Below are 26660 nucleotides of genomic sequence, written 5' to 3' on the forward strand. Positions count from 1 at the left end.
TGAGATTCTCTGGTCTCTTCACTGAACCAAACAATATATATACTGTATGTAGTTAAGATATTATTATTTATATAAGTAAAAGTATAAGAGTATTGTAATCTGACTTGTTATATTTATACTTGGTTTTCGCAGGCATATCTTTCCGTGCAGCTGATTTACACAGTGGCATGCTGAGACTTTTTTTTATTTTATTTTTTTATACGAACTATGAAGTCTCGGCCTTCATTACTCGTCTAAAAGTTGTTTGTGATGTTCCTGTTTCTTGCAATTTCACTACTGTTAGTCTCTTCATGAACAGAGAGAGAGAGAGAGAGAGAGAGTCAACGTCATCTCAAGGAAGAATGACAACTCTCTCTCTCTCTCTCTCTCTCTCTCTCTCTCTCTCTGACGAACAGCTGACAGTAAGTTTCCAAGTTGAGAAGTCTTTTTTTTACATTTTAATCCCAACAAATTGTGCATCCTCCCTTGCCCATCCTATCCCCTACCTTATTTTTCTCCCTTTCTCTCCAAACTTTACTACTTCCACTCTCTTCTGGAGAAAAATTCGAAGTTTAATGGAGGGGAAAATCGAGACGGGGGTGCGGGATCAAAAATAAAAAAAAAAGGAGAGGGAGACTGGAAAAAAGGGAGGACTGGAAAAATGGAACAAAAGAGAGGAGGGGAAAAATAGAGTGAAAGATCCAGAAAAAGTAGGGGAGGTTAGTGGAGGTAATGGAGGAATGAGAGGGGATGACTGAGGGTTAGGGAGAGAAAGAGGAGCAAGAGGAGGAGGTTGGGGATGGGGATTGATGATGATGATGGGGAGGACGATGACGAAAAGGATGAAGGATGATGCTATCGTTAATGATGATGATAAGGATGAGCGATGATGCTGTCGCTGATGATAATAATAATGACGATAATAATGATGATAATGATTTAAGGAGCATTGGGAGATCAGCTTAAGAGATGAAAAGTGAGACTCAAAGCTGGGTCAGTAAAAGAAGGTCGATCACCTGTCAGATTAGGTAAAGGTAATGCAAAGGATAATGAGACGCCTATACAATTATTCACCCCTTGAATCACATGTAATTTATTAGTTTATTTTTGCTATACTAGGTTGCTTTATTCATTTTAGAAAAGCCGTCTATTAGAAGGGATAATAAAAACTATATTTAACTCATCCATTTCACAAAGTCTCACCAAATTTGAATGAAGCCACCTGGAGATAGCAATAACAGATAAATAAAAGCCACCAGAGTGAATGGGTTAAAAGTGCATGGGTGAAAGATTATATATACGTGCCTCAAATATCTGATGTATATGTATGGAATGGCTGTGAGTCTTAGATATGGTTATAGGGTATCTACTCTACCCTGTCAGAGATCCAGTACCCCTATCAGCTCGTTGATAGCTAGGTGTAGTCGGATTGGCGATCTGATATGACAAGTAACCAAGGAGACTCATTCCTTCTTCATACCTAAATCTCATCAAATTTTATGCAACTATGACTAAAAAGTACTTGGACCATTAGAGAGGTCTGGTATGAGATAAAGAAAAAAAGACTATAGCTTGCATGTCACGTTACAGACAGATATTCACCAGTCAAGCGGAGAGGACAGGCACGCTTCAGAGTCATCAGGGGTTTTACAAATGTCTTCAGAATTTCAGGGCTTCTTTATGCCTTTACCCTTACGTCAGTGTGTGTTTGAAATGATTGATGAGTTAACCCCTCAGCCCAAGAGCGTCTCTTTTCTATATACTGTACTGGCTGCCACTTGACGTTTTATTCAGTTCCTGGATGATCTACCTGAATGAAAGAATTAAAGGGATATCACCTGTAACTTAAAAATAATAAAAATAAAAAATATGCCATAGCTGAAGCTCTGTAATCTGAAACAGCAAGGCGTCACTACACTCAAGGGATTAGTGAACTTAGGAAAGGCGAGGTGGAGAATGAATATGCGTGTGGGAAATGTAGGTGAGGAGGCCGGAGGGATTTGTGGGAAGTGGGTTAGTTGGCGTTCACGAGGTAAATGCAGACACGATGCAGTGTAATGGTGTGCAGCGAACTTGGTAACCTGCTTTCATGTCGTGACGTCTTTTCTACAACTATGAGCTAAAGTTCGATAACATTTCTCTGTTACCAATGTGTTCTGTCTCCCATGTTTCTCAATCCTTCCTAAACGGCAGAATTATCCTTCCTTCTCCTCTTTTTTTTTTTATTTGTGCGTCATACTGCAATCACATCAAACACACACACACACACACACACACACACACACACACACACACACACAGTTCATGAAGCATCTCCCACTGCTACAGCCGGCAGAGATATGTCGACGAACTACTGCTTTTGGCTGTACGTTATTACTACTAATATATTATTAAGCTTAGGGAGATAAATCAGAAGTGGAAAAGGTTAAATGCTGTCCTTTCTAACCCCGTCACAGCTAAGGAGCTCTCCTAAACTGAATGAAATCGTCTGGGAGTGGATTGTCTCGTGTGGATCGTTTGCCTGTGGCGTGAAGTCTAGATATTCGAAAGGACTGAATAATGGACGTATGATTCTCTTGATAGAAATACAGCTTTTTCCCCTTTCCTCTTCCTGTTTTTCGACTATTAAACATATAAGTGAGGAATTAGATGATGATGATGATGATGATGATGATGATGGTGATGATGATGATGATGGTGTTGGTGGAAGATTGTCAAAACAAAGGAATGGCTGATGGTGCGTGGGTCTGTAAAAGGTGAGAGGTGAGCCAGAGACGACGTGGGCATATGAAAGGCAGGTCGAGATTAGATTAGGATTGTGGAAAGGTGTATCGATGTTGTTCCTCCATTTTCTACCATTCTGACTTTACGTTCGGTATTTTTCTTTGCTAAAGATACACGTTCTGCCATCTCTGGACCTGATGCCGTTCCTCCTATTCTCAAGAAATGTGTTTCTATGCTGACATTTCGCACAGACAGCTTTTTTCGTCTTTCTATACAACTTGCATCTTTCCATCTTGCTGGAATCTATTCTCGTTCAGCTTATTAGAATGAATGACGGCTGTTCCTATCATTCTACCTTACGCCCAACTCTATTTCCAGATCTTTGAATCTGTCCTAAAGTGGAATAGTTTTGCATTCCCCTTGTTCCAAAACCTTCCTGACCACCAGTATGGGTTCTGTTACGGATCTAGTTACATTCCTTTTCGATTTCTGGCAATTCTCTATCGGCATTCGGCAAAAATCTTAAGCTATTCCGCTAGGCATCTCAAGGGACTTTGTCTGACTCAGGGAAAAATTTCCTTTGGTTCATTTTTTATACACACAAACACACACACACACACACACACACACACACACACACACACACACACACACACACACACACACACACACACACACACACACATCAGATAAAGAATGAAAATTGTACTTAGGGTTTGCAGAAGGTATAGAAATAAGCCAAATTATAACAAGCAGACGAAATGCTGAAAGACTGAAAAGACGTGGGCTAGGAATCAGAGGGATATGAAAACGGGTGGTCAGAAGGGTGAATGTAATTTGCGAAAGGTCAGGGCAAGGAAAATTGGGTGCGGCTGGTGACCTGGGGAAGAGGGTCATTTCACGGACCACAGACGCAAGAGGTGGATTTTGAGCCCTATATTCGTAAGTTTTTTTGATGTTAAGCTGCGTACAAGATTTATTCAATATGCTTTTTTCCCATTTGGTCAAGCAACCATACTGCTTTTTAACTCTAACCTGACCCACATTTTTGTCCCTTTGCAGCTTATATCACGAAGCTCAGTGGCAGAAAAAGATAATGCTACGGCTTTACGTCCTTTCCATATCACTTCTATGCAACAAAGATAGTCTGCCTTTAATCCATTCTTACAACTCAGGTTTGAAGGTGGAGAGACGACAATTTTAGGTCAAGTCTGAGTAAAAAAAAAGTATAGCCAAGCCTTCACAGTCATACTTGAATGTACTTTAAAGTGAAGAAATAGGACGAGACAAAATGACATCTGCGAATGTTTTAATTAGTAGTAAAGACTTGTTTATGCTGAAAAAATAAAAGATCTTTTATTAAAACCTCAAAATTCTGTCCAGCTCGGTAATAAAAGAGCTATTAGAGTTATGATGATGATGATGGCTCCAGTTTCCTCCCTTCCTGTTCTTTCTTTCTTCCTTCCTCTCTCGCTTTTTCTCTTCACCAGTTAGACCTTCCTCCCTTCCTCATTCCTCTCTTTCATTCCCACCTTCTTATTTTCTTTATTTCCTTTCTTTCTTCTTACGCTTCCCCATTAATATATCCCACCTCTCTCTCTCTCTCTCTCTCTCTCATATGTGTGCTACCCTTTCCTTATACTACAGCGATTAGTAACTCCTAGATTTGGTGGCTAATTCTTACTGTTAGCTTTAAGCCCGAATTACTTCATTGGAACCAGGACGTCTGTGTGATCTGTGTGTCTGCATAACTCTTTGTCAAATTCTGTCACCTTCCCACTCCTCCTAATTTTAGTTTTGTTTCCACTGCCCATCCTGTTCGTTTGACCTATCGTTTCTCTTCCCTCTTCGTACAAATTCTGTTACGTTTCTTGCTTGCGTCGGTCTTTTGTTTCTCGTTCTTTCCCGTCGTTCCAACATTTCATTTTCCGCTGCAAGATTTTTCCCCGTTGCTGCTGTCACATGTCGATTTTGAGTATCTTATTGCGTTTTCCTTGCTGCATTTCAGACAATGTCTCTCTCTCTCTCTCTCTCTCTCTCTCTCTCTCTCTCTCTCTCTCTCTCTCTCTCTCACCTCCTCAAAGCCACTGAAAATGGTAAGAGACCATCCATCCACCTCCCGCTCTCTCTCTCTCTCTCTCTCTCTCTCTCTCTCTCTCTCTCTCTCTCTCACCTCATCGAAGCCACTGAAGATGGTAAGGGAGCCGCCATCCACCTTGAGACACTTCTTGCCTTCTCCGCTAACGTCGAAATCAGTGAACTTAAGACCAGAGAGGGTTGGAATTCTCCTTACGCCCTTCTCCAGGAACTCGCTCATGGATACTGTCAGAGAGGAAGAAAGTGACTGTGAGAGAGAGAGAGAGAGAGAGAGAGAGAAACCGACCAATGGACAGACAGACACACAGAAAAGGGATGAGCAGGACAAGAAGCAGAAGGAAGAGGAAAAGAGGAGAGATTTTAAAAGAGAAGAAAAGAGAGTTTAAGAGACAGTGAGAGAGAGAGAGAGAGAGAAAGAGAGTGAAAGCGAGACAGAGGCCTAGCAAGGAAGAAGAGGGTGTGCATGGAAGAGAGGAGGAAGAGGGAAGACAATTTAAGAGAGAGGAGGGAGAGGGGAAGGTACTTTAAGAGACGTAGGAGGAGGAGACACACTGCTCTATAAAGGAAAGAGGAGGAGGAGGAGGAGGAGGAGGAGAAGGAAGAGGAGGACGAGGAAGAGGAGAAGGAAGAGGAAGGAAGACACTGTAAGAGCTGTAAGAGGAGGGAAGGGACTGTAAAAGACACACAGGAACACACAATAAATGAGAGAAGAAGGGAAAACACTGACTCACCTACGCCCTTTATTGAATCACCTATGCCCTGTGTAGGTTCATTACGCTTTTACTTGATCCACTTACACCCTGTACTGGTTCATTACGCTTTACCCTGGTTCATGTTCGCTACTACTGGTCCATCTGCGTACCCTAACCGGTTCATCTACGCATCTTGACTGGTTCATAATTCTCCTGATCACCTACATGCTTTTTTGGTTCGCTAAGCCTTCCCCTGGTTCACGTTTGCTCATACTAGTTCATCTACGCATATTAACCGGTTCACCATACCCTCTACTCTTTTATCTACGCATTTTATTGATTCCTATACGTCCCCTCCTGTTTCATTACGCCCTCTATCGGCTCCTTTACGCCCTCTACGCCTCCGTGTGGTGTCTGTGGGGCGCCTCTCCACCCTGTTATCCTGGAGAAGGGAGGTGGGAGGCGGAAGATAACCCCCTGCCTTGTTATTGCTTTGGTCGCTACAGGAGGGCGCTCAGGGGGGCCTCTCTCTGTCGCTTGGCCCTCCTCTCTCTCTCTCTCTCTCTCTCTCTCTCTCTCTCAGTAAATTTCAAAGTTTCTCTACTCTCTTTTTCGTACTCTATTTCACAGACTTCCTTTTTTCCCAACACTTCTCTGTTCTTCCCTTCTCATTCAATTTTTTCCTCTCTTCCTCTGTTTTTTAGTATTCCTGCTCTGTACCTTTTACTTATATACTCCCTCCCCCCCCCCATCTCTCTCTCTCTCTCTCTCTCTCTCTCTCTCTCTCTCTCTTTCTCTCTGTTTCTCTGCATTATATCTTCATTCCCCTCATTCTCCCCTCCCTCCATCCTTCTTCCTTCTTTCTCATTATCCTTCCGTTTCCCCTCGCATTTTCTCCTACCTTCTCTTACATATGCCTTCCTTACTGTCCTTTGTATTAACTCCTTATATACAGTGACAATAGGTGGTATTATTATTATTATTATTATTATTATTATTATTATTATTATTATTATTATTATTATAGTAGTAGTAGTAGCAGTAGCAGTAGTAGTAGCAGCAGTAGCGAATGAAAAACGATGGATGATTTTTTGCTGGCTGTTCTCCCGCTTTCCTTCTGCTATATCCAGAAGAGTTTACCTGAGTTAGGGAACTTCTCTTGTACTGAAGGGATTGATAAAGACAATATTTACCTAATCTTGTTCCATAGCAAGAATGCGAACTAAATAAACATATAAATAAATAAAAGAGGTCCTGAATTCCCCCCCACCCTGCCACCTGGTTCTAAAAATCTCTCCAAAAAAAGCATAAAATCATCTGGAGAGAGAGAGAGAGAGAGAGAGAGAGAGAGAGAGAGACCACTAATCATCTGCTGGACCCTAACTCATCCAAGGCTGTAATTAATACTGCGGAAAAAAACTTAAAAATAAACGCCTTTGTTCCGGCCTTCCATGATTACAGGGAGTGGGTGGTGGTGGGGAGAAGGAGGAGGGGGAGACCGAGGAGAAGATGAGTAGGACGAGAAGGTAGTAGAAGGTATGATTAGGAAGAGTGATAGATGGATAGATATATAAATAGATAGAAAGATGGGCAGAGACAGGTGGTTATGGTGTACTGATTGATGGGGTGACTGACAGTAGAGTGACAGAAAAGTAGACGAAAGGATGACAGATAGAGAAGGATATTATGTGCATGAATGTATAGACAGATAGACTGGTAGACAGACAGACAGATACACAGTCATAACAAGACAGACAGACAGATAGATAGATAAACCGATTGACTGCATGATTGTTATATAGAATTATAGTTACATTACACTGATGAACGGATAAAAGGAAAGTTAAACAGACAGACAGAAAGATGAATGGCAGGACAGACAATCAGAAACATAAAAATAAATACAGTGTTAAGTTAAAAGAGCCCAGCAGCTCCTTTGTCTACTTTCCAATATTTATCGTCCTATTTTTTAATCTTATCCCCTGGCCTGGAATCCGACCCAGCCTCTGCCTATAAATTTCCTACAAAATGTGGGCATTGTTCAACTTTTTTCATAACTTAATCCCTCCCTCTCTCCTTCCCTCCCTCCTTCTTCCCCTCCCTCCCTCCGTCCTCCCCAGAGTTTTCTCATGCTTCCTCTTCCTGCTCTCTTTCTCTCTCTACTCCCTCCTACCCTCCCTCCCTGCATTCACTGTGGTATTCCATTACTTTCTCCTCCATAATTCCTCCCTCCTTTTTCATTTTTTTCTGTTTCTGTCCACCTTTTCTGACTTATTTCATATTCTCTTTTAACATATATATTTTTTCGTCCTTGTCTTCTAACGTCTCTATTTTTTTCAGATACCTTTTTTTCTTTTCCTTTTACTATTTTCATTTTTTTTTTTTTTTGTCTCTCCAACTCGTCGCAGGCTTCTCTTTCTCTCACATGCCTCATTTATCTCATTTTTGTCACTTCCCCCCCCCTCTCTCTCTCTCTCTCTCTCTCTCTCTCTCTCTCTCCCTCTCTCTCTCTCTCTCCCTCTCTTATTTGTCGCATTACTCTAGTTCCTCTTCTTCTCTCTCCTTAATTTTCTCTTATCTATCATCATCTCATTCATCTTCTCCGCCTATGACGTGTTTCTTTCTCCTTTTCCCCAGTTAAATTCTCTCTCTCTCTCTCTCTCTCTCTCTCTCTCTCTCTCTCTCTCTCAGACCGTCACCAGTGCAGCCACACCCCAAATCCAGACTCGTTAATACTAGGAATAAAAAATTTTTGTCTTTCGCCCCCGAGGTCATTCCGGACTGAAAATGAGAGGTTCTTTTGGCTGGATGTTAATGAGAGTGTCGAAAGCCAGCCACTCCATTTTTTCCCTAGGATGATCTGAGTTGCTGGTGAGGCCTGATGAATCTGGTGGCGTCTCTCTGAAGGTCACTGAAGTCCCCAGTTTTTCGGAGTTTCTTTCGTTAGCTTCAGTTTCGACTTCCCCATGGTGACACACACACACACACACACACACACACACACACACACACACATCTTTCTCTCTCTTCTCCCTCCACCTCTTCCCCTCTCCCTTTCTCGCTTCTTTCCTCTCATCTCTCTCTCTGTCTCTCTCCCATCCTGGCATACTCACAGGTAACGCCAGTCTTCATAGGGATGTGGTAGTAGAAGAGGGGTGTGTTTGGACAACCCTTGGCCACTTCTTCCATGTAGTCTACTAACTCGTCCGTGTCTTTGGGCTTGTCGTAGAGGCAGGGAAGGACGGCCACACCAGGAGCCCCGTGACTTTCGGCGTGACGAGCCTGTGGGAAAGGGATATGGGGTATGAGAAAGACGAGGTGCCGATGAGAAGGGTGTAAAGATATGTGAGAATGAAATAGGGTGAGAGGGGTTTGGGGTGAAGGAACTGTGGGATGAAACAGGGTGTGGGGTGAGTGGGATGAGGTGTTCGTGAGAAGGGTGTAGGATGAGGATAGGGATGAAGAGAGGAAACTGGAGTTGGATGAAAAGGGGCTTGGTGTGAGAGCTAATGAGGGGAGATATAAAGTGAGTAATGTGAGGTTTGGGAAGAATAGTTCTTGTAGTAGGGCGAGAGAAGTGCGAAATGAAAGAAATGTGGGGTAAGGGATGAGAGTAGGGAAGAACTTTGAGAAAGTTGTGGATTGAAAGGAGTTTTGGCAGAAGGGAGTGCATGGAGTGCGAATAAGTATGAAAGGTGAACGATGGGGGAGGGGAGAAGGGTGTGAAGAGAAGGGAGTGTAGAAATGGATATAGGGAGAGATATGTGGGGTGCGTGGAGTAGGGTGAGGGTGTGGAGCGCGTGGAGTGGGGCGTGGAGAGAGGGGAGTAGGGAGTGGGAATGTAGAGTCTGTGGTGTGGGCACGTGTGATGTGTGAGAAGTAAGGAAAGGGAATGTGGGAAGAGAAGATTGGAAAGTGGTATTCAGAGGTGTGTGTGTGTGTGTGTGTGTGTGTGTGTGTGTGTGTGTGTGTGTGTGTGTGTGTGTGTGTGTGTGTGTGTGTGTGTGTGTGTGTGTGTGTGTGTGTGTGTGTGTGTGTGTGTGTGTGTGTGTGTGTGTGTGTGTGTGTGTGTGTGTGTGTGTGTGTGTGTGTGTGTGTGTGTGTGTGTGTGTGTGTGTGTGTGTGTGTGTGTGTGTGTGTGTGTGTGTGTGTGTGTGTGTGTGTGTGTGTGTGTGTGTGTGTGTGTGTGTGTGTGTGTGTGTGTGTGTGTGTGTGTGTGTGTGTGTGTGTGTGTGTGTGTGTGTGTGTGTGTGTGTGTGTGTGTGTGTGTGTGTGTGTGCGCGTGCGCGCGCGCATGTTTGAAGTAAATAATGGAGATGTGACGCGTAGTATTGGACAAATGATGTGTGGGGTGGGAAATATGGAAGAGGGTTTGCTAAACGGGTGATGAGAGAAGGGTGAGGGTTGATAAAAGGAAAATTATCACAACAAAATATGAGTGCCAGGAGAGTTCTAGGTTCTTACTCAAGCAAAAATACATACGCAGATGAAGTGAGAGAAAAACACACAAATGCTCTAGCTAACATCAAACTTTTATATGTAGTTTAAGAGCTCCCTGACTTGGCGCAGGAAATAATGAAAGGTCTGTCAAAGCCTTCCAGTTTTAAAAATCTCCTTAGAGCTGGATAAAATAGTCTGGTAATTAGAAAGAAAAATAAGAAAGGGGTCATTGTTGTGGAGTTAATCAAGTGAACAAGGACGCCATCAGGTAAAACACTGGAAGCTTTACGTTTGCCAGATGTAATAAGTCTCTAAATTTTATCTAGTCTCGCAATAACACGTCTCTCTCTCTCTCTCTCTCTCTCTCTCTCTCTCTCTCTCTCTCTCTCTCTCTCTCATATATTGTTTCCTCCTCGACCTCACCCCAGTATTAAGCCTACACACTGAGTTTTAGGAATTTATTTTGGTGGCTATATCAACTGGAACAAAAACAAGCGTATTAATGCATACTTTTAAAATTTAGCCTTGTGAGCCAGCAGGATAATGAAAATAGAGTTAGGTGTGTTTTTTCTACTTCTTTGTAAGTCTAATGTAATTTGATGCAACTTTCCCTTACTTTACAGTTTTCGATTTCATATATATTTTCCCCTGTTGACTGTGGTTCGTTTGCAAAATCATCTAATATTTTGAACATCTCAGTATGTCTGTCTGTCTGTTTGTCTCTCGGTCTAATTCAGTGCCCCCCCCCTTTTTCTACAGCAGCAAACAATAGGTACGCTTTTTTTTTTCTCTCTTATTATGAGTGTGGAACAGACCAAGCCACCTCGCCGTCTTTCTACTCTCTCTCTCTCTCTCTTTCTCTCCCTCTCATCCAGAGTCCCCTAAACCAGCATCTCCCGCCGGATACGGGGTCGGACAAGCCCATAACTCGCTACATCGCCGTCCTCTCCCCCTCCCCTGCCTTCCCTCTTCTCGGGTTGTTTATATTCAGAGCTTCTCCTTCTTTTGTCCAGGGAGGGTAAGGTCAGACTAGCAGTTATCACCCTCTTCCTTGCTTCCCTCATTTTTTCACGGCCCCAGTTTTTTTATATTTTCTCCTCCTCCTCGTCCTTTTTTTTTTCTCTCTTGCTTCTTCCTTCTTCTCTGTCGTTTCCCCCTCCTCCCTTTCCCCATTCTCATTCACATTTTTGTTGTAATCCTCCTGCTTCATCTCTTCTTCCTCCTCCTCCCCCTCCTCCTCCTCCTCCTCCTCCTCCTCTATCATTTTCTTCTTTTCTTCATCTTACTCCCTTTTCTCTCCCTCGTAACTGTATCACATTTCCTTTATTTCCCTGGCATTTTCCAGTGTTCTTGTCTTTTCCTCATTATTTTTCTTGTTTGTTCTTACTGTCTTCTTTCTTCCTCTCACCACTGATATTCACCCTATTCACTCTTTCTTTTCTTATTCATAGTTTACACAGTTCTTACCTGACATATCCATCCTCTTTTCTTTCACATCTTCTCACTTTCATTCTCATAGGAGTTTTTTCACACCGTTCTGTATACTTTCTCAATTTTATGTTTTTGTTCTTTTTGTTCTAATCTTGTTACGTATGTGTTCTTTTTTATGACCGTCCCTCTTCTGCATTTCCTTCTTATTTTTCTATACCTCTTTTTTCTACCTTCTGTTTTCCATCCTTGAAAAATATCTGCCCCCTCTCGGTATTGCAAGCTTTTTTCCTCCCGCCTTTATTGCATCACCATTATCATCAACAGCAACAATAACATCATCATCATCATCATCATCATCATCACCATTGTTACTGTAACCAAATCATCAACGGCAACACCATAACAGTCATCATCATCGTCATCATCACCGTCATCAACGACATCCTAATCATCATTATCATCACCATCAACATCAACTACATCATCATCATCATCATTTAACCCTTTATTCCTACTTAAAGATGGGTGAGCCAAGACCCTGAAGCAAGGAATGAGAAATACACACATTCCCAGCGAGTTACATCACATATTTCTTCACACATCACTCAGGCTTTCTTTATAGCATTCCTTCTTGTTCTTGCACATTTCTCTTCCTGTTCCTTAATTTCTCCAACATCATATTATTTTTCCCTTTTTTTCTTTTCTCTTTCGTTTTCTTTTCATCTTCTCTCGTCTCGCCTCTTCTCCACTTTTCTCGTCTCTTCTTGCCTCTCTCTCTCTCTCTCTCTCTCTCTCTCTCTCTCTCTCTTTCCGTCTAGCTTTCTATTTTTCTATATATGTCAATCCATATATTTACCTATCTCTTATTCTCTCTATCTATCTATATTCTATGCATGTATGAATCTACTCGGCTACCTACCTGCCTATCTATCTATCTATCTTTCTATCTATCGCTGTCTGTATCTCTATTCTTCCATCTCTAAAAATATTTCATCAGTCTGAGAAACAAGCCCACTTGCACACGATTCTGGCCACCTGTCCTCTCCTCTTACATTCCAGGACTTCATTTTTCTCCTTCGTCTTCCTCCTCGCCTTCAGAATTTTCACTGTGTATGAAAAGGTAAGAAGTGTGTCTCATCTTAGTAACTCTCTCGTCTGCCATTATTTGAAATTTGGGTATTATTTCCCGTAGACTTTTATTCAGAACTCTGTGGCCATTGTGTGTGTGTATGTGTGTGTGTGTGTGTGTGTGTGTGTGTGTGTTAGAGAGAGAGAGAGAGAGGGAGAGATGTGGGGGAGGGAAGAACAAATGAAGAGGCGTGGGAGAGAACGTCTTGCATGAAAAGTGTGTATCTGGAAGAGAGAGAGAGAGAGAGAGAGAGAGAGAGAGTCACATAATACATCCCTAAATCAGCCTTAAAAATTCACGTACCTCATAACTCTCCATATTTCCCTCTAAGTCTGTCATATATCATCAAAACTTCAAATCCCAAAAGACTCTACATGACCTCTTTCTTCTCCCTTATTTGAGCACATTTTTAGGAGTCTGGAGCTTCAGAGAATGGATTACCTTTTAAAACACTTCTGTCAGATTTACAATATTTTTCCTGACAACAAGGGCGTCAAAGTTTGTCCATAAAATTTAATGGGGAAACAGTGAAAAGTTCTTTGCTAAAATTTCGTCATTCTAAACTTTTGCCTTTAGAGTAAACACTTTTCACGTGGAAGTTTATCATACTCCACATTTCTTATATAGATTTATCATAATACTTACTAACCTTTCTCGTAGCATAGAGTCTTTTACTATTTTATTATTCTTGACTTATTTCTTATCTAATGCTAAGGTCGCGTCCACATCAGATGTTTGCTGGAGCGGGAGGATGCGAGGGGAAGTTTTGCATCACTGTGACCGTACAAATGGCCCCACTGGACACGGGCGGGTGAGGGCAAGAACTTCTAAGGGTTACACTGATGCCGAACTTCCACCCGCAAGAAATTGGTGTGGACTCGGCTTTGGAGAGGTTTTACGAACAAATTCTCCAAAGCTATAAATGATCGTGTACCTACCAGTTCCTGCGTACCTACCATACCTACCAACGAAATTTTACGTACTGTACTTACCAATCAACCCCGGTAAACCTCCTGTCCAACTCCTTCGTGCTACCAAACCGATCCGGTTTCAAGATTCTCTTCCCCTGCCCCCTCCCCTGTGTTCCTACCAACTGCTGTCTACCACGTCACTCCGTTCCAAAGCTGAAGCATGACACCACATCCTTTTGCCTACCAACTCCTTCCTGCTACTAATTTCTGCGTTCCTACCAACTAGCTCCTGCTTGCATACCAGGCAACTTATGTATGCCTGCCAGCTCAAAGTCAGATATACTTCAAAATTCCTATCCCCCTACCAAATATTCACAATCTTCCTTCCCATATATGCCTACCAACCCTCGCTTTACTACCAACTCACATGAGCTCACGACTCTTCCGTTACCGCCTCCCTTGTGCCTACCAACTTTCGTACTCAGCATCACCTGTGTGTTTAACAACCATGTGTGTTACCAACTCCCTTATGCCTATTACCTTTGAATATTACAAACTACCTTGTATCTACCAACTCTTAGTGCCTGCCAACTTCCTTGCCTACCAACAGTGTGCCTACCAACTCCTTTATGGCTACCATCTCAGCGCGTTACCAACTCCCCTGTGGCTACCAACTCCCTTGTGGCTAGCAGCTTTACATGCAACCAACATTCCTGTTTCTGCCAACTCCCTTGTGCCTACCAGCGCTGCGTGCTACCAACTCCCTTGAGCAACCCATCTCCTACGTGCTACCAACTACTCCGTTCCTACCAGCTCCTGAGTGTCCCTGAGGCATCCAGCCCCACACTGGACGATGATGGAGGGCACGTCACTCCGGCACTTCAGCCACGCCTCAGCCACAGCCTTGCGTTCACTCTGGGTCATGCTCATCCCCTCGCCTGACGTACCGCTCACTGATGGGAAAGAAGAGGGAGAGGAGGTGAGATAGAGGGAGAGAAGAGGGAGTGGAGGTGAGATGGAGGTAGTGAGAGAGGCAGGAGATGGAGAGATAGGGTGGGGGAGAGGCAGGAGATATGGAGAGATGGAGAGAAAGGATGCACGGAAAGGTGAGCAAGAGACAACCACTTATTTGCGTCTACTTGAGTTGATGTTCATTTCCTAAACCGATGTTCGGATCACTGAAGGGTGAGGAGAGAGAAGGTGAGATGGAGAGATAGAAAATAAAGAAAAGGGGAGTTAAGGAAAGGTGGCGGGAGAGACAGCCATCCTTTACGGAGGTTCATGCTCATCCTCTCACTTGATGTAGCGCTCACTGAGGGAAGAGAGAGAGAGAGAGAGAGAGAGAGAGAGAGAGAGGAGGTAATGAGACATGAGGAAGAGAAGCAGGAGGTAGGAATGAGGAAGGGGCAGGGAGAGTAAAAGACATAAGAATGGTGAGAGCAGACGTCCAAGTACAATACCTGTATACCTACCACACACACACACACACACACACACACACACACACACACACACACACACATACAACGGGAAGAGAGTGTGTATGACAGGAGGATAAAAGATTATGTGAAAGAGAGAAGAGAGTAAGGAGGAAAAGAGTGAACGTATGAGGGAAAGAACGAAGAGAGACAAAGAGTGAAAGAAAAGTGGAAGAGGGTGAATGTATGAAAGAAAATGGAAGGAGAGTGTGAATGCAGAGAAGAAAAAAATGTGAAAGGGGAGAGAAGGAGAAGAAAAGTGCAGGTGAAAGAGGGAAGGGTGTGGGGCATGAGTTAGATAAAAAAAAAAATAAAGAAAGATGTGAGGAGGTGAGAAGGGGAACTGAGACCAGATAGAATGGATGAAAAGACAGAGAGTAGGAAAAGGAGATTGATAATGATGGAGAAAACGAAGAAGGAAAGGTGGAAGCAAGACCTTGGGTGGAAGGACAGGGAAACAAAGAAGTCGCCAAGAGGAGACAGAAATGAGGGAGAACAGAAAGGCAGAGGAATGGAAGGAGCGGGAAGAAAACAAATCGATAAAAGGTGGATGAAAAAGACAGGAGCATCAAAGAAGGAATGATGGGAGGAAAAGTGAGAGAGAAGAAAAGGGCAAAAGGAGATTGAATACGGTCGGAAGGAGCTAGGAAAAAGGAAATTATAGGAAACAAATCAAATCTGCAGAGAGAGAGAGAGAAAGAGAGAGAGAGAGAGAACATGAAAGACAAAATAGAGACAAGGATGCGGTAGAACAGAATAGAATAATGTAGACAAAATGATGAAAAAAGACGAAGAAGGAAAGAACACAAATTAATATTAAAAAAGGGAGACTGAAAAAAAAGGAGAAAGAGGGAAAAAGATGGAATTAGGGATGAGTCTTAATGGGAGAATGATGACAAGGGGACGTGGAAGAAATTGCGTGTTGAGTGAAGAGCAAGGATGATGACAGCCGACGAGGTGAGGAAAGAAAAGCGGTGTGTGTGTGTGTGTGTGTGTGTGTGTGTGTGTGTGTGTGTGTGTGTGTGTGTGTGTGTGTGTGTGTGTGTGTGTGTGTGTGTGTGTGTGTGTGTGTGTGTGTGTGTGTGTGTGTGTGTGTGTGTGTGTGTGTGTGTGTGTGTGTGTGTGTGTGTGTGTGTGTGTGTGTGTGTGTGTGTGTGTGTGTGTGTGTGTGTGTGTGTGTGTGTGTGTGTGTGTGTGTGTGTGTGTGTGTGTGTGTGTGTGTGTGTGTGTGTGTGTGTGTGTGTGTGTGTGTGTGTGTGTGTGTGTGTGTGTGTGTGTGTGTGTGTGTGTGTGTGTGTGTGTGTGTGTGTGTGTGTGTGTGTGTGTGTGTGTGTGTGTGTGTGTGTGTGTGTGTGTGTGTGTGTGTGTGTGTGTGTGTGTGTGTGTGTGTGTGAGAGAGAGAGAGAGAGAGAGAGAGAGAGAGAGAGAGAGAGAGAGAGAGAGAGAGAGAGAGAGAGAGAGAGAGACTGACGGATTTCAGCTGAAGGAAGAATTAGGCGGCGTCTGAAGGAAATGGGAAGGACGAGAGGAAATAAAAATACACGAAAGGGAGTGGGAAGGCCGGAGATGCCACCATGTACGGAAAGTAATGATCGGAGGTGTGTGTGTGTGTGTGTGTGTGTGTGTGTGTGTGTGTGTGTGTGTGTGTGTGTGTGTGTGTGTGTGTGTGTGTGTGTGTGTGTGTGTGTGTGTGTGTGTGTGTGAGAGAGAGAGAGAGAGAGAGAGAGCCAAGTTAGTGTAAAAACGGTACAGTCGTGGCGTAATAGATTAGTTGTGATAGAGTTGTATTAAGAGTGGTATTAGTAGTAATGGAAAGGTATTAGTAAAGAAAACAGTATTGGTAGCGGTATTAGCACAGATGGACTTGTATTACTCTCTCCTTAGCTTTCCCTGGTGTATCCCTCATCTTTATCACTCACTTGCTTGCTTCCTCCTTCCTTCCTTCCATTGCTCTCTCTCTCTCTCTCTCTCTCTCTCTCTCTCTCTCTCTCTCTCTCTCTCTCTCTCTCTCCGATGTTCCTGTCTCTCCCCTCTTGTAACCTATAATATCCTCTTCTCTAAGGTTTCTCCCTACCATTATCCCTTTTTATCATTTCCTCCCTTCCTTTCTCCCTCCCTCAATCCTTCATTCCTCCCTTCCTTCCTTCCTTTGCTTTCTCCCCTTCTCTTCCAGTATCTCCTCTTCTTTCCTATGGCTCTTTAATTCTTCCTGGTTCCTCCCGCTTTTATTTAAATTCTCATTTTTTCCGTTCTTTCTTTTCTTCATTGCTCCTTTTCTTTTCTTCTCTTTCTCCTTTTCTATCTTTTTTATTTTCTAGTTTCACAACCATTGCCTTTCTTAGATTGATATTCTCTCTCTCTCTCTCTCTCTCTCTCTCTCCTTATCTTCACCCTCTGTTGATTCTCATTAGCTCTTATTCCGTGCCTTCGTTCCCTCACAGGCAATAGATTTTTCTTTAACCCTTTCACGACGACGGTATACTCTCTCTCTCTCGCTTCCTTTCTTTTTTCACTTATACTTTCCATCACTTCATTCACTTTCAATCACTTTCTCCCTAATCCTTTTACAATTTTTAGGCATCTTCTCTCACTCTTCCTCTCACATCAGTCTCTCACTTTTTTTTTTACATATAGTCATTTTTTTCTCCTTAGCTTCTCTCTTCTGCCTCTTTCCACCATTCTTTCTCATTTCTTCCGCTCTCTTACTTCATTTGCCTCAGTTTCCATCATACTGTCTCTGTTTTTCCTGAAAATTTTTTCCACATCAACCATCATGTCTCCCTCCTTCTCCTCCTCCTTTTCCTCCTCCTCACATTTATTTTCATTTTCTCCTCCACACTCCTTCCGTCACACTCCCACACTCGACATTCTCTCTTTCTCTCTCTCTCTCTCTCTCTCTCTCTCTCTCTCTCTCTCTCTCTCTCTCTCTCATTTTTCCTCACACTTCCTTTCGAAACATATTTTTTCTCTTATTTTTTCCTTTACTATTCCATTCCCTCTCACCACTAGATCATCACTTGGTGTCTACATTTTCCTCTCTAGACTACTTCCTCCCCTCTCTCACTTTCATTGCACTTTCTTCCTTCTTTCTGTTTTTACAATCAGCTTCTTTTATCACTCTCTCACCATCCGCTCTTCCCTTTCTTTCTCACTTTTCACGTCTTCACAGTTTCCCCTGACGTCTAAACTCTTGCCTTCCAAACACTTTCCTTTCTTCCTCCTCATCCCTTCCTTCCTTTTTCAAGCCTTTACACTTTCGCCTCCTACTTCTCCACCCACACCTCTCTAACCTTCGTTTCTTCCTTCCTTCCTTCCATCCACTCTTTTTTCGTTTATTTTCCCTCCTTTCCCTTCTTCGTTCATTCAGTCTTTTTTTTTCTCCTTCCTTCCTTCAATGTTTTCTTACTTCTTTCCTTCCTTCCATCATTTTTTTTCCTTCCCACCTTCCCCGTTCACACTTAGTATTCCCTCCCCCCCTTCCCAAACACATCTTTCCCTTTCCTTTCTCGCTGTCTTCCTTCCTTCCGTCATTCATCCCCCCTTCCCTCCCTCCCCCACACTTACACTCTCCACATTTTCCCCTCCCGCCCACATCCCTCCCCTCTTATCATATGAACTTCTCATCCTTCTTACCCCCAACTACCTCGCCCTTTTTTCCTCCCCCTAACAAGCACCTGGCTCACAAGAGAAAATTACCACCTGGACGGGATTAGTGGACCACCTGGCGGAGTATATAATGTAAAAAGAATGAAGAGTTGTAGAAGGGAAACAGGAGGGAAAGGATATATATATATATATATATATATATATATATATATATATATATATATATGTGTGTGTGTGTGTGTGTGTGTGTGTGTGTGTGTGTGTGTGTGTGTGTGTGTAAAAAGGACAGGAGTTCTGGATGAAGCGGGAACGGAAGGAAGGACGGAAGTATGGATGAAAGGAGGGAACATATGAAAAAAACGTTATGGCGGAAGCAAGGATGGAAGACGGACGAAAGGAAAGAAGGAAGGAAGATTGGTTAACATCGTAACCTTGAGAAAGCTGTCTTATCTGATCACGAGAAAGAGAGAGGGAGAGAGACTGGTGGTATGGCGGGGGTGGAGTGGGGGTTAGCGGGAGGTTATAGAGTAGCCACTTAAGGTGAAGGTTTCCGATAAGAGGATCTGATAACAGCGGCGCTTAGATAAGGAAGAGATGTCTACCGCATTACATAGCTCTGTTGAAATCTGGTTATCTCTATTTATTGTATGTAAACGTGAAATTTTTTTATGACGGCCTTAATGAGAAGGGTGACAGAAAGGAAAGAGATGACTTCAATAATTACAACATTCTATCTACTTATATTTATCTACTAGTTTATGGTAGTATAACAAGGGATGAATATATAAGAAACAAGTCTCCTTTAACCATACATCAATTCCTTTCTCATTCTCTTTTATCTATTTCATATCTATTTCGTCCACAGATTATGTATTAGTATCGTATTAAAATAATGATTTTTTTTTTTTTTGGGGGGGGGTCTCAAGGCAAGAAAAATATGTGAGATAGAGACAAAATGTATAATCCTAAGTACGGAAGTCATGTAATATCTAGATGAGGATAAGCACTGGGATAATGCTGATGATGAAGTTGCCATTTTCTCTCTAACCCTCGCAGCACATAAGTACTATCTTCAGATTTCTTTCTCATCTGCCCTTGATCATCGCCACTCTCCCCACTTTTACGTTCCTTCCCTCTCACCTCCTCCTCTCCTCTCACTCTTGATCTCTGCCTATTGACCTTTCATTCTCTCCTTATTTCCTCACAATGTCCAGTTCCCATTTTTTCCTCTCTCCTCATCGTTGCTGTCGCTTTAACCGTCTCGGCAGTGTATCACTCTCCTTCCTTCCTTACAGTTTCCCGCCTTACATTTTTCCTTTCACCTCCTCCTCGCTCTTTTTCTAACCATCTTAACGGTTTACCTTTGCGCTCTGCTTCCATCCTCACTCTTTCACCTTCCTCATTTTCTCTCTCACCTCCTCCTCACTTTCGACTTAACTTCTCTGCCATTCTTCTTTGTTCTTTCTATCTCTGTAACATTCCTTCTGATCTCCTCCTCACCTCTCCACATTTCTCCCCACAGTTCCACTCCTTTTATCACTCCACCTTTGCCCCATCACCTTCTCTTTGCCTTCCACCCTTAACCTCGCAGTCTTTCATTCCTCCAGCCTCTCTCTCTCTCTCTCTCTCTCTCTCTCTCTCTCTCTCTCTCTCTCTCTCTCTCTCTCTCCACAGCATTTCTTCTTATCTTTCTTTGTACCTTTTCGCTCTTTCTCACATCCCGCTTTCCTGTCTTCAGAGGACGCGACCTGTTGCTGTTTGCTTTCCCCTGTACTCCTTTCTCATATTTCTTCCATATTTTTCCTCTCGTTCCTCCTAACCTCTCACTCTTGACCTTTAACTCTCACTCCATCCTCGCTCTGTCTCTCCCTCAACACTTTCCCTCATATTCTCCCTCTCTCATTTCTGCTCGACAATTTTTTTTTTTCTTTCCCGTCTCCTATCACTAGTCTTTCTCTTCCACTCTTTCTTTGTCTTCTTTGTCTTCTTTCTCCACCTTCTTTATACTCTACGTTACGCTTTCCCTGTCCACACTCTTCCTCTTCTTCACGCATTCCCCCTTACTGTCATTCTCGTCCACCCCCTCATTCCAATATCCGTCAACCATCAGTTTAATCAGAGAACAGGAATTCAATATAAGACGAGTGTCAGTATTTAAGTAGATATGGAAACTCAACATAAACTAAAATTTTATCAATGGAGTGAATCAAAGTTGGAGGGAACTGAGTGAAAAGCGAAAGGTGGAAATGAATGAGTTGAATGTCAGAGTGAATGTTAGTGAGAGAAGGGAAGTGAGTGAACTGAGTGAAAAGTAAAGCGTGGAAATGAGTGAGTTTGAGTGCGAGTGCGAGAGAGAGACTGAGTGGTAAGAGAAATGTTAGTTTGACGGCTTCAGTGAGAGAGTGTGAACGAATGGTTACATCATTTCTGTGCGGAACAGAAAGAACCAAAGGTTAGAAGCGTGCAGAAATACTCTTCCCCGAGAAAGCTGAACGAAAGGACAAAATCAAAATCGGCCTGTTTCAAGATGACTGGCCACACTACGTTTGAAAGATTAAGAGGTCGTGGGCTGAGAAAAATACAAACTGAGGAGTGTCAAAGAGCTGACAAAATGTATGCATGTATAGAGGACTGATTGTATCTTTTAAACTCCTGCAATAGAGAGCTGGGCAGAAAAAGGGTGAGAGTGTCTTGCTAGACACGTGTTGCGCGCCAGCTGTAATGGTTCAGATGACGAAGGACCATTAAAACAGTGAAAGCAGAGAAAGAGACATGCAACACTGCTGCGAAGAGAAGGAGGTTTAAAGGACTCAGTACGAAGAGGGAAGCTGATGACACGAAAGGTCTTTGGCTCCATCCTGTTTAGAGGAGCTTTACGTAACCCCACCCTCCCCTTCCCTACACAAGGAGGGGGGTGAATAAGGCCCTTGTACAAAGTCGAAACTGAGCATGGTTAAAGAAAGTTTGGAGACTGTTCAACACACCTAATTTCTGGGAAGCAAATATAGCAAGGAAAGAAATCTAATCTTCCGATCATGGGTTGAGAGAGAGAGAGAGAGAGAGAGAGAGAGAGAGAGAGAGAGAGAGGGGGGTATTTCATTTTCATTTATCTGAGGTTTCCCCTTGAGATGGACTGATGAACGGAGTGGATTAGAATTGGTAATAAGCTTCTTCTGGCACTGATGAGAGACGAAGGGGGGACGTTCCTGTGTATGTTTTGATCTCTCTCTCTCTCTCTCTCTCTCTCTCTCTCTCTCTCTCACTTTGATACACGCTCATTTGAATCATATACCTCACCCACACATATACTCCCACTTGTCCAGACATTTTCTATTCCTGTTACTCATTTAGCTTCTGTTGTAGATTGGATCTGTTCTCCATCTAAAGCACGTCCATACCAAAAGCTTGCTGGTGCGGAATGAAAGCAAGTGTATTAGGATGGAGAATCATGACCAGAGTATATGTTAAAGTGAGAAGAATGACTTCAGAGAAATTGATGAGATAAACAGAGCTATAAGAAAGTGATTAAAAAATGAGCAGATCGGATGTAGGAGTGGGAAAACGAGGACAAGGAGATGGAAGTATGATGTGAAAGAGATACTGAAATCAAGAGGGAGAATCATCTAGTAAAGGTGTGTGTGTGTGTGTGTGTGTGTGTGTGTGTGTGAGAGAGAGAGTGAGAGAGAGAGAGAGAGAGAGAAACAAAATGATGCAGAGGGAAAAAAAAGAGGCGTCAGGATGAAACCTCTTTGAATATGAAGTACAGAATGATGGAGACTGATGAGTGACTCGCAATAGATAAAGATGATGAATGGGACGAGCCTGTGTAGAGTGAAGAGGAGATTGCAATGGAAAACACAGCACTATATGAACCAAAAGGATCTGATGGTTTTGGATATTTAGATATTAATGAGATTGGTAAGGATGCAAGATTTATTTTTTGTTAATTACTTCCATTTGATCATCCAGTGTAATGCACAGGGAAATAAACTGAATACTTCACGTTATACAATGGAAAATAATTGCAGTACCTGTTAAGTGAAATGAGCGCAGCAATTTGACCATTTAGCGGGACTAAGTTTGTCCAGGTGTGGGTAGATGACTGAAAATATCATGTTGGGAGTGTAACGCTGCGGCGGAAATGTTGTAAATTTAAGGACATAGGCGATTTATGTTGGTGTATTTGTATCTCCTTAGTACTAACACATCTTTCATGGCTGGGATGCTACGCTGTGAACCAGTCACCCAGAACCGACTTAACGGTAGTGGGTCAGTTCAGTGACCTTGCAACAGCGGCTTATTGATTAGCTCTCTCAGGACTGACAAGGCATGACATCCCGGGAACAGTTCTTTCTTCTCTCAAGTTATGCAGTTTACTTTGAAAATACCAGTTTGTTCACTGCTGCAGGAATAAAAATGTTCTGCAACCTAAATTAGAGTGAGGGACAACTTTTGGTACACGTTAGAAACTTCGTATTGTAATATTGTATTTTCTTGTACCTAGCCTCTCCCGTTAGAAGCTCCGCACCAAAGCTAGATAAAATAGTCTGAAGAAATTAAAACAAGAATATATAACTACGAAAAAAAAAAAAGGTGTTAATAGCAAAGCGAGTTACGTGAATGCTACTGATGCGTTTTCTAATGCCCCCTCACTCTAATGATGTCTTTTCTTTTTCTTTACGCCAGTTGCAGAAGCTTCTATGATATTTACGAGTTTTTTGAACTGAAAGAGTTAGATATGGCCTAGATTAACCCTCTCAGTACTAAAATATCCTTTCAAAGTCGAGTAAAACCGTTTAGCTTGAACACACACACACACACACACACACACACACACACACACAAGACGTTACAGGATACAAGGAGTTAACGACACACGCATATCGACGTAAATGTGCTCGATATTTAGACAGGATGGAAGACGAAACCCACAGCCACGTGATCCCCCACCCTCCACCGAATACCGTAGTGTTCATGCCTGACACAAGGACCAAATGCCGATGTTTATAGTGTCTCCGTTAAGTTGCCAGACTGTCCTTTAGCACCATATGTTGACAGTGGAAACGGGAGAAAGGAGCGCTTCTCTCCCTCTTATCACCTAAATTCGATGTATTATTTATTCTTTCCATATACCTGACGTTTTAATAAGATTTTCGAGGGATTTTTCGAACTGAAGGAGTTTAATGTAGCCTTCATTACAGCACTGATTATAAGAGGTCTTTCCCGTAGCTAAGTACAATCGTCTCAAGGTAGCAAGAATAAAATGAAAAGAAAACCCCTGTAGAGAAAGGGAAAAGTGGAGGCACAAGGCGAACGTGACACAATGCTGGATATTTGTTGTAAATTATAGCACACTTCCTCAAGACGCAATTATTCGCGGTACTGTGCCCGTCAGTTACAGAATCAATGAGACGTATGTACCGCACGTCATCTGTAATGGCTACCTGTCAGCCCTCCATTATTTAAGATAAAGGTTCTATAAGTAAACGGAGGATGGATGGCACCTAGTCATGCTATTATCCCTTCTCTTCACGTGGGGTGTACGGCCCGTATTCTCGACGTTTAAGGAAGGTTCTTAACACCTCCTCCTAAGCGATTTATTTTGCTATATTACTCTTTACTACCGTAGTAGTAATTAGTCATTTACATAATTCCTGTACCACCATTTTTCGCAAAAAATAACCAGCTATACTGAGATATTACATGCTAAGGAAGAGGTACTAGGGAACTTCTTTAACCAACGAGAATAAGGACAAAACACCTACACACAAGAGATATGGCGGTGGAGTAGCTAGGAAATGTGTAGGAAGGATTTGAGGAGATATAAATGACTAAAAGTAGTGGAAAACAGAGCAGCTGCCTAGGCTGAACGCATACGTATTGCTAATAAGTATGACAAAAAAAAAAAAAAAAAGATCTGCGAGGCAACCATATAAATTCTTTGTTTGAGAGGAAAAAGTGATAGCCAAGCAGGAATTAAATGTTCTTTTTTTCTGGCTTGAAGAAGGGAATGATGAAAGCGAAAATGATTATGCCGTTATCAAGAACAGTAATCCACTCTCCACTTATTGCGACACTTTGGGCATTTAGTCACAGAAGAAGCTGGTCACAAATCTAACACTAATATACCTGAAACTGGCATTATCAGTATATGAAGAAATTTGTTAAACGATTCCTGTGACAAAGAACTGAAGCAAATGTTGGCCTTGGAATAATGCTTCTCAGTCTGAAATCGATGAAGAAAAACTACAACTCCTGGAAACTCAGCTAAATATAAACTACTATCCTACATTCCGCTGTCATCATGTCAAAAATATTGCTATGGAAGACAGATATAAACGGTAAAAATCAGTCCCGCATAATCCATCCTGGAAAGCAGGGGTCTGAAGTTAGAATACAAAAGGTCAGAACATTGATGAATACAAAAAAAAAAAAGAAAAATAAAGCGAAAATGAATAAAAGAAAAAAACACAAAGCCACTAAAAGACTTACTCCCCTGATAGCCTCTTAGATACCATTAAAAACCACTTCACCTCAAGGATCCTAACTTCAGTGCATAATACACAGCATTTTTTTTTTACTCTAAGCGTTACAGAAGGAACGTGTTAACCTTTATTTAAAATGATATCCTGTTGTAGCGGATTTTTACTACATAGAGACGATTATATTCAACATAAAATCTTTTGGTATTCAAGGGATTAATGAAAGCTCTTCCAGCTCAAAAAAACTCCCTTTAGCTGAAGCAAATCGTCTTTATTTAATCTCTTTCAGACCATGGTGTGTTCTTTATTTGCTTCTTGTTCTCTTCACACGGCTTTATTCATATTGGAGTAAACTTTTCACACTAGAGCGGTTCGATACAGCCTTCATTACCCGCTTTGGTACTAGTGGGCCTTCCTAAGCTAATTAAAATAGTCTGGTATACTCTTTTTTCTCTAACTTGGCTCAGATTTTCCTTCTTTTGCAGCTTATTTCACGTGGTTCAGTAGCAGAAAAAGACTGGGCTTACTGCGGCCCTACATCTTTTTTAATAGCACTTCCTCGTCGCTGCCACGATATTTTAATGTTTATCTCGTTTTATGGCTAAGCATTGGAGGTGGAAGGATGGCAATTTTAGGCCAAGTTACAGTGAAAACAGTCGAAAGAATAATATGCAAAAGGAATCATAGCAGCACGGGGGTTAAAACTAAAATAAAATGTTACTGTAGAGGAGCTAAACCCAAAAAGCGGTGGTAATATTTCAGTCCCTCAAAAGTTCGTCATTAATAAGAAAATCCTCAATGTCATCCGAAGTTGTTTTACCTTTCTCTAGTGTATTTATTATTTTATTGCTATCTCCAGAGGATTTTATTAAGTTTTCGGGGGACTTTTCGTAATGGTTATATATAGTTTCATGTACCCCTTTAATACGAGAGGTCTCCCTTAGCTTAAAAAAAAATCGTATGGAGACAGCAAGAATAACATTAAAAGTGCCACCTGGTTGAATGGATTGAGCTTAAGAAAATCGTATAAAGGTAGCAAGAATAAAACAAGACGTCATCGCAGTGAGGAGGCCAAGGCAATAGAAAGTGAGAAATATTTCAGGCTCACCCCAAAATTCACCCACAATAACAGAAATCTCTTAATGTCAGCGAGAGTTGCTCTGAGATGCAAATGCAGAGGTCGCACCATTATCACTACCCCCCCCCCCTCCACTTTAGAAATGTGTCCGATCAATGACATTCATGGAGAGATCGGACACGGAATAAATAGCCCGCTGGTAGTTGACAAGGATGGAATTTGTTGCGGGCGTTGTGGACACGGAAGAAATTGGCCAGGTAGATGAAAAGAATGCAATGTGTTGGTGTTGTTATAGACATGGAATAAATACCTCGGTGGTGGCTGACAATATTGGAATATGTTTCTGTTGTTGTGGACACGGAATAAATAAATAAATAGCCCGTTGGTGGTTGACAAGAACGGAATATGTTGCTGTTGTTGTGGACACGGAATAAATAAATAAACACCCCGTTGGTGGTTGACAAGAACGGAATATGTTGCTGCTGTTGTGGTACCAGGCTCATCTGAAACGTGAAACCGGTAGGCTGCAGGCTTAAGCTGGCCTTCTACAGTTCACTCTCCCTCTTTCGGGGGATATTGAAGTGTATAAGAAGGCAGTTGAGCCGCCTGGTTA

At 42.4% G+C, this 26660-nt stretch overlaps 1 protein-coding gene across 1 annotated transcript in view; it reads right to left on the bottom strand.

The window, feature by feature from the left end:
* Window positions 1-26660, bottom strand: part of LOC145409233 (N-acetylneuraminate lyase-like) — a 56202-nt gene that overhangs the window by 18543 nt on the left and 10999 nt on the right. Inside the window, exons 3-5 of the mRNA XM_080279716.1 lie at window positions 14214-14356; window positions 8606-8774; window positions 4877-5025 (exon numbers count right to left, since the gene is read on the bottom strand). Of these exons, the coding sequence (XP_080135842.1) occupies window positions 4877-5025; window positions 8606-8774; window positions 14214-14356 (461 nt within the window). The remainder of the gene's footprint in view (window positions 1-4876; window positions 5026-8605; window positions 8775-14213; window positions 14357-26660) is intronic.

Source organism: Coenobita brevimanus, chromosome 80 (assembly GCF_032717465.1).
Source record: "Coenobita brevimanus isolate Jiangsu-jjx chromosome 80, ASM3271746v2, whole genome shotgun sequence".
In the NCBI taxonomy this organism is placed as follows: Eukaryota; Metazoa; Arthropoda; class Malacostraca; order Decapoda; family Coenobitidae; genus Coenobita; species Coenobita brevimanus.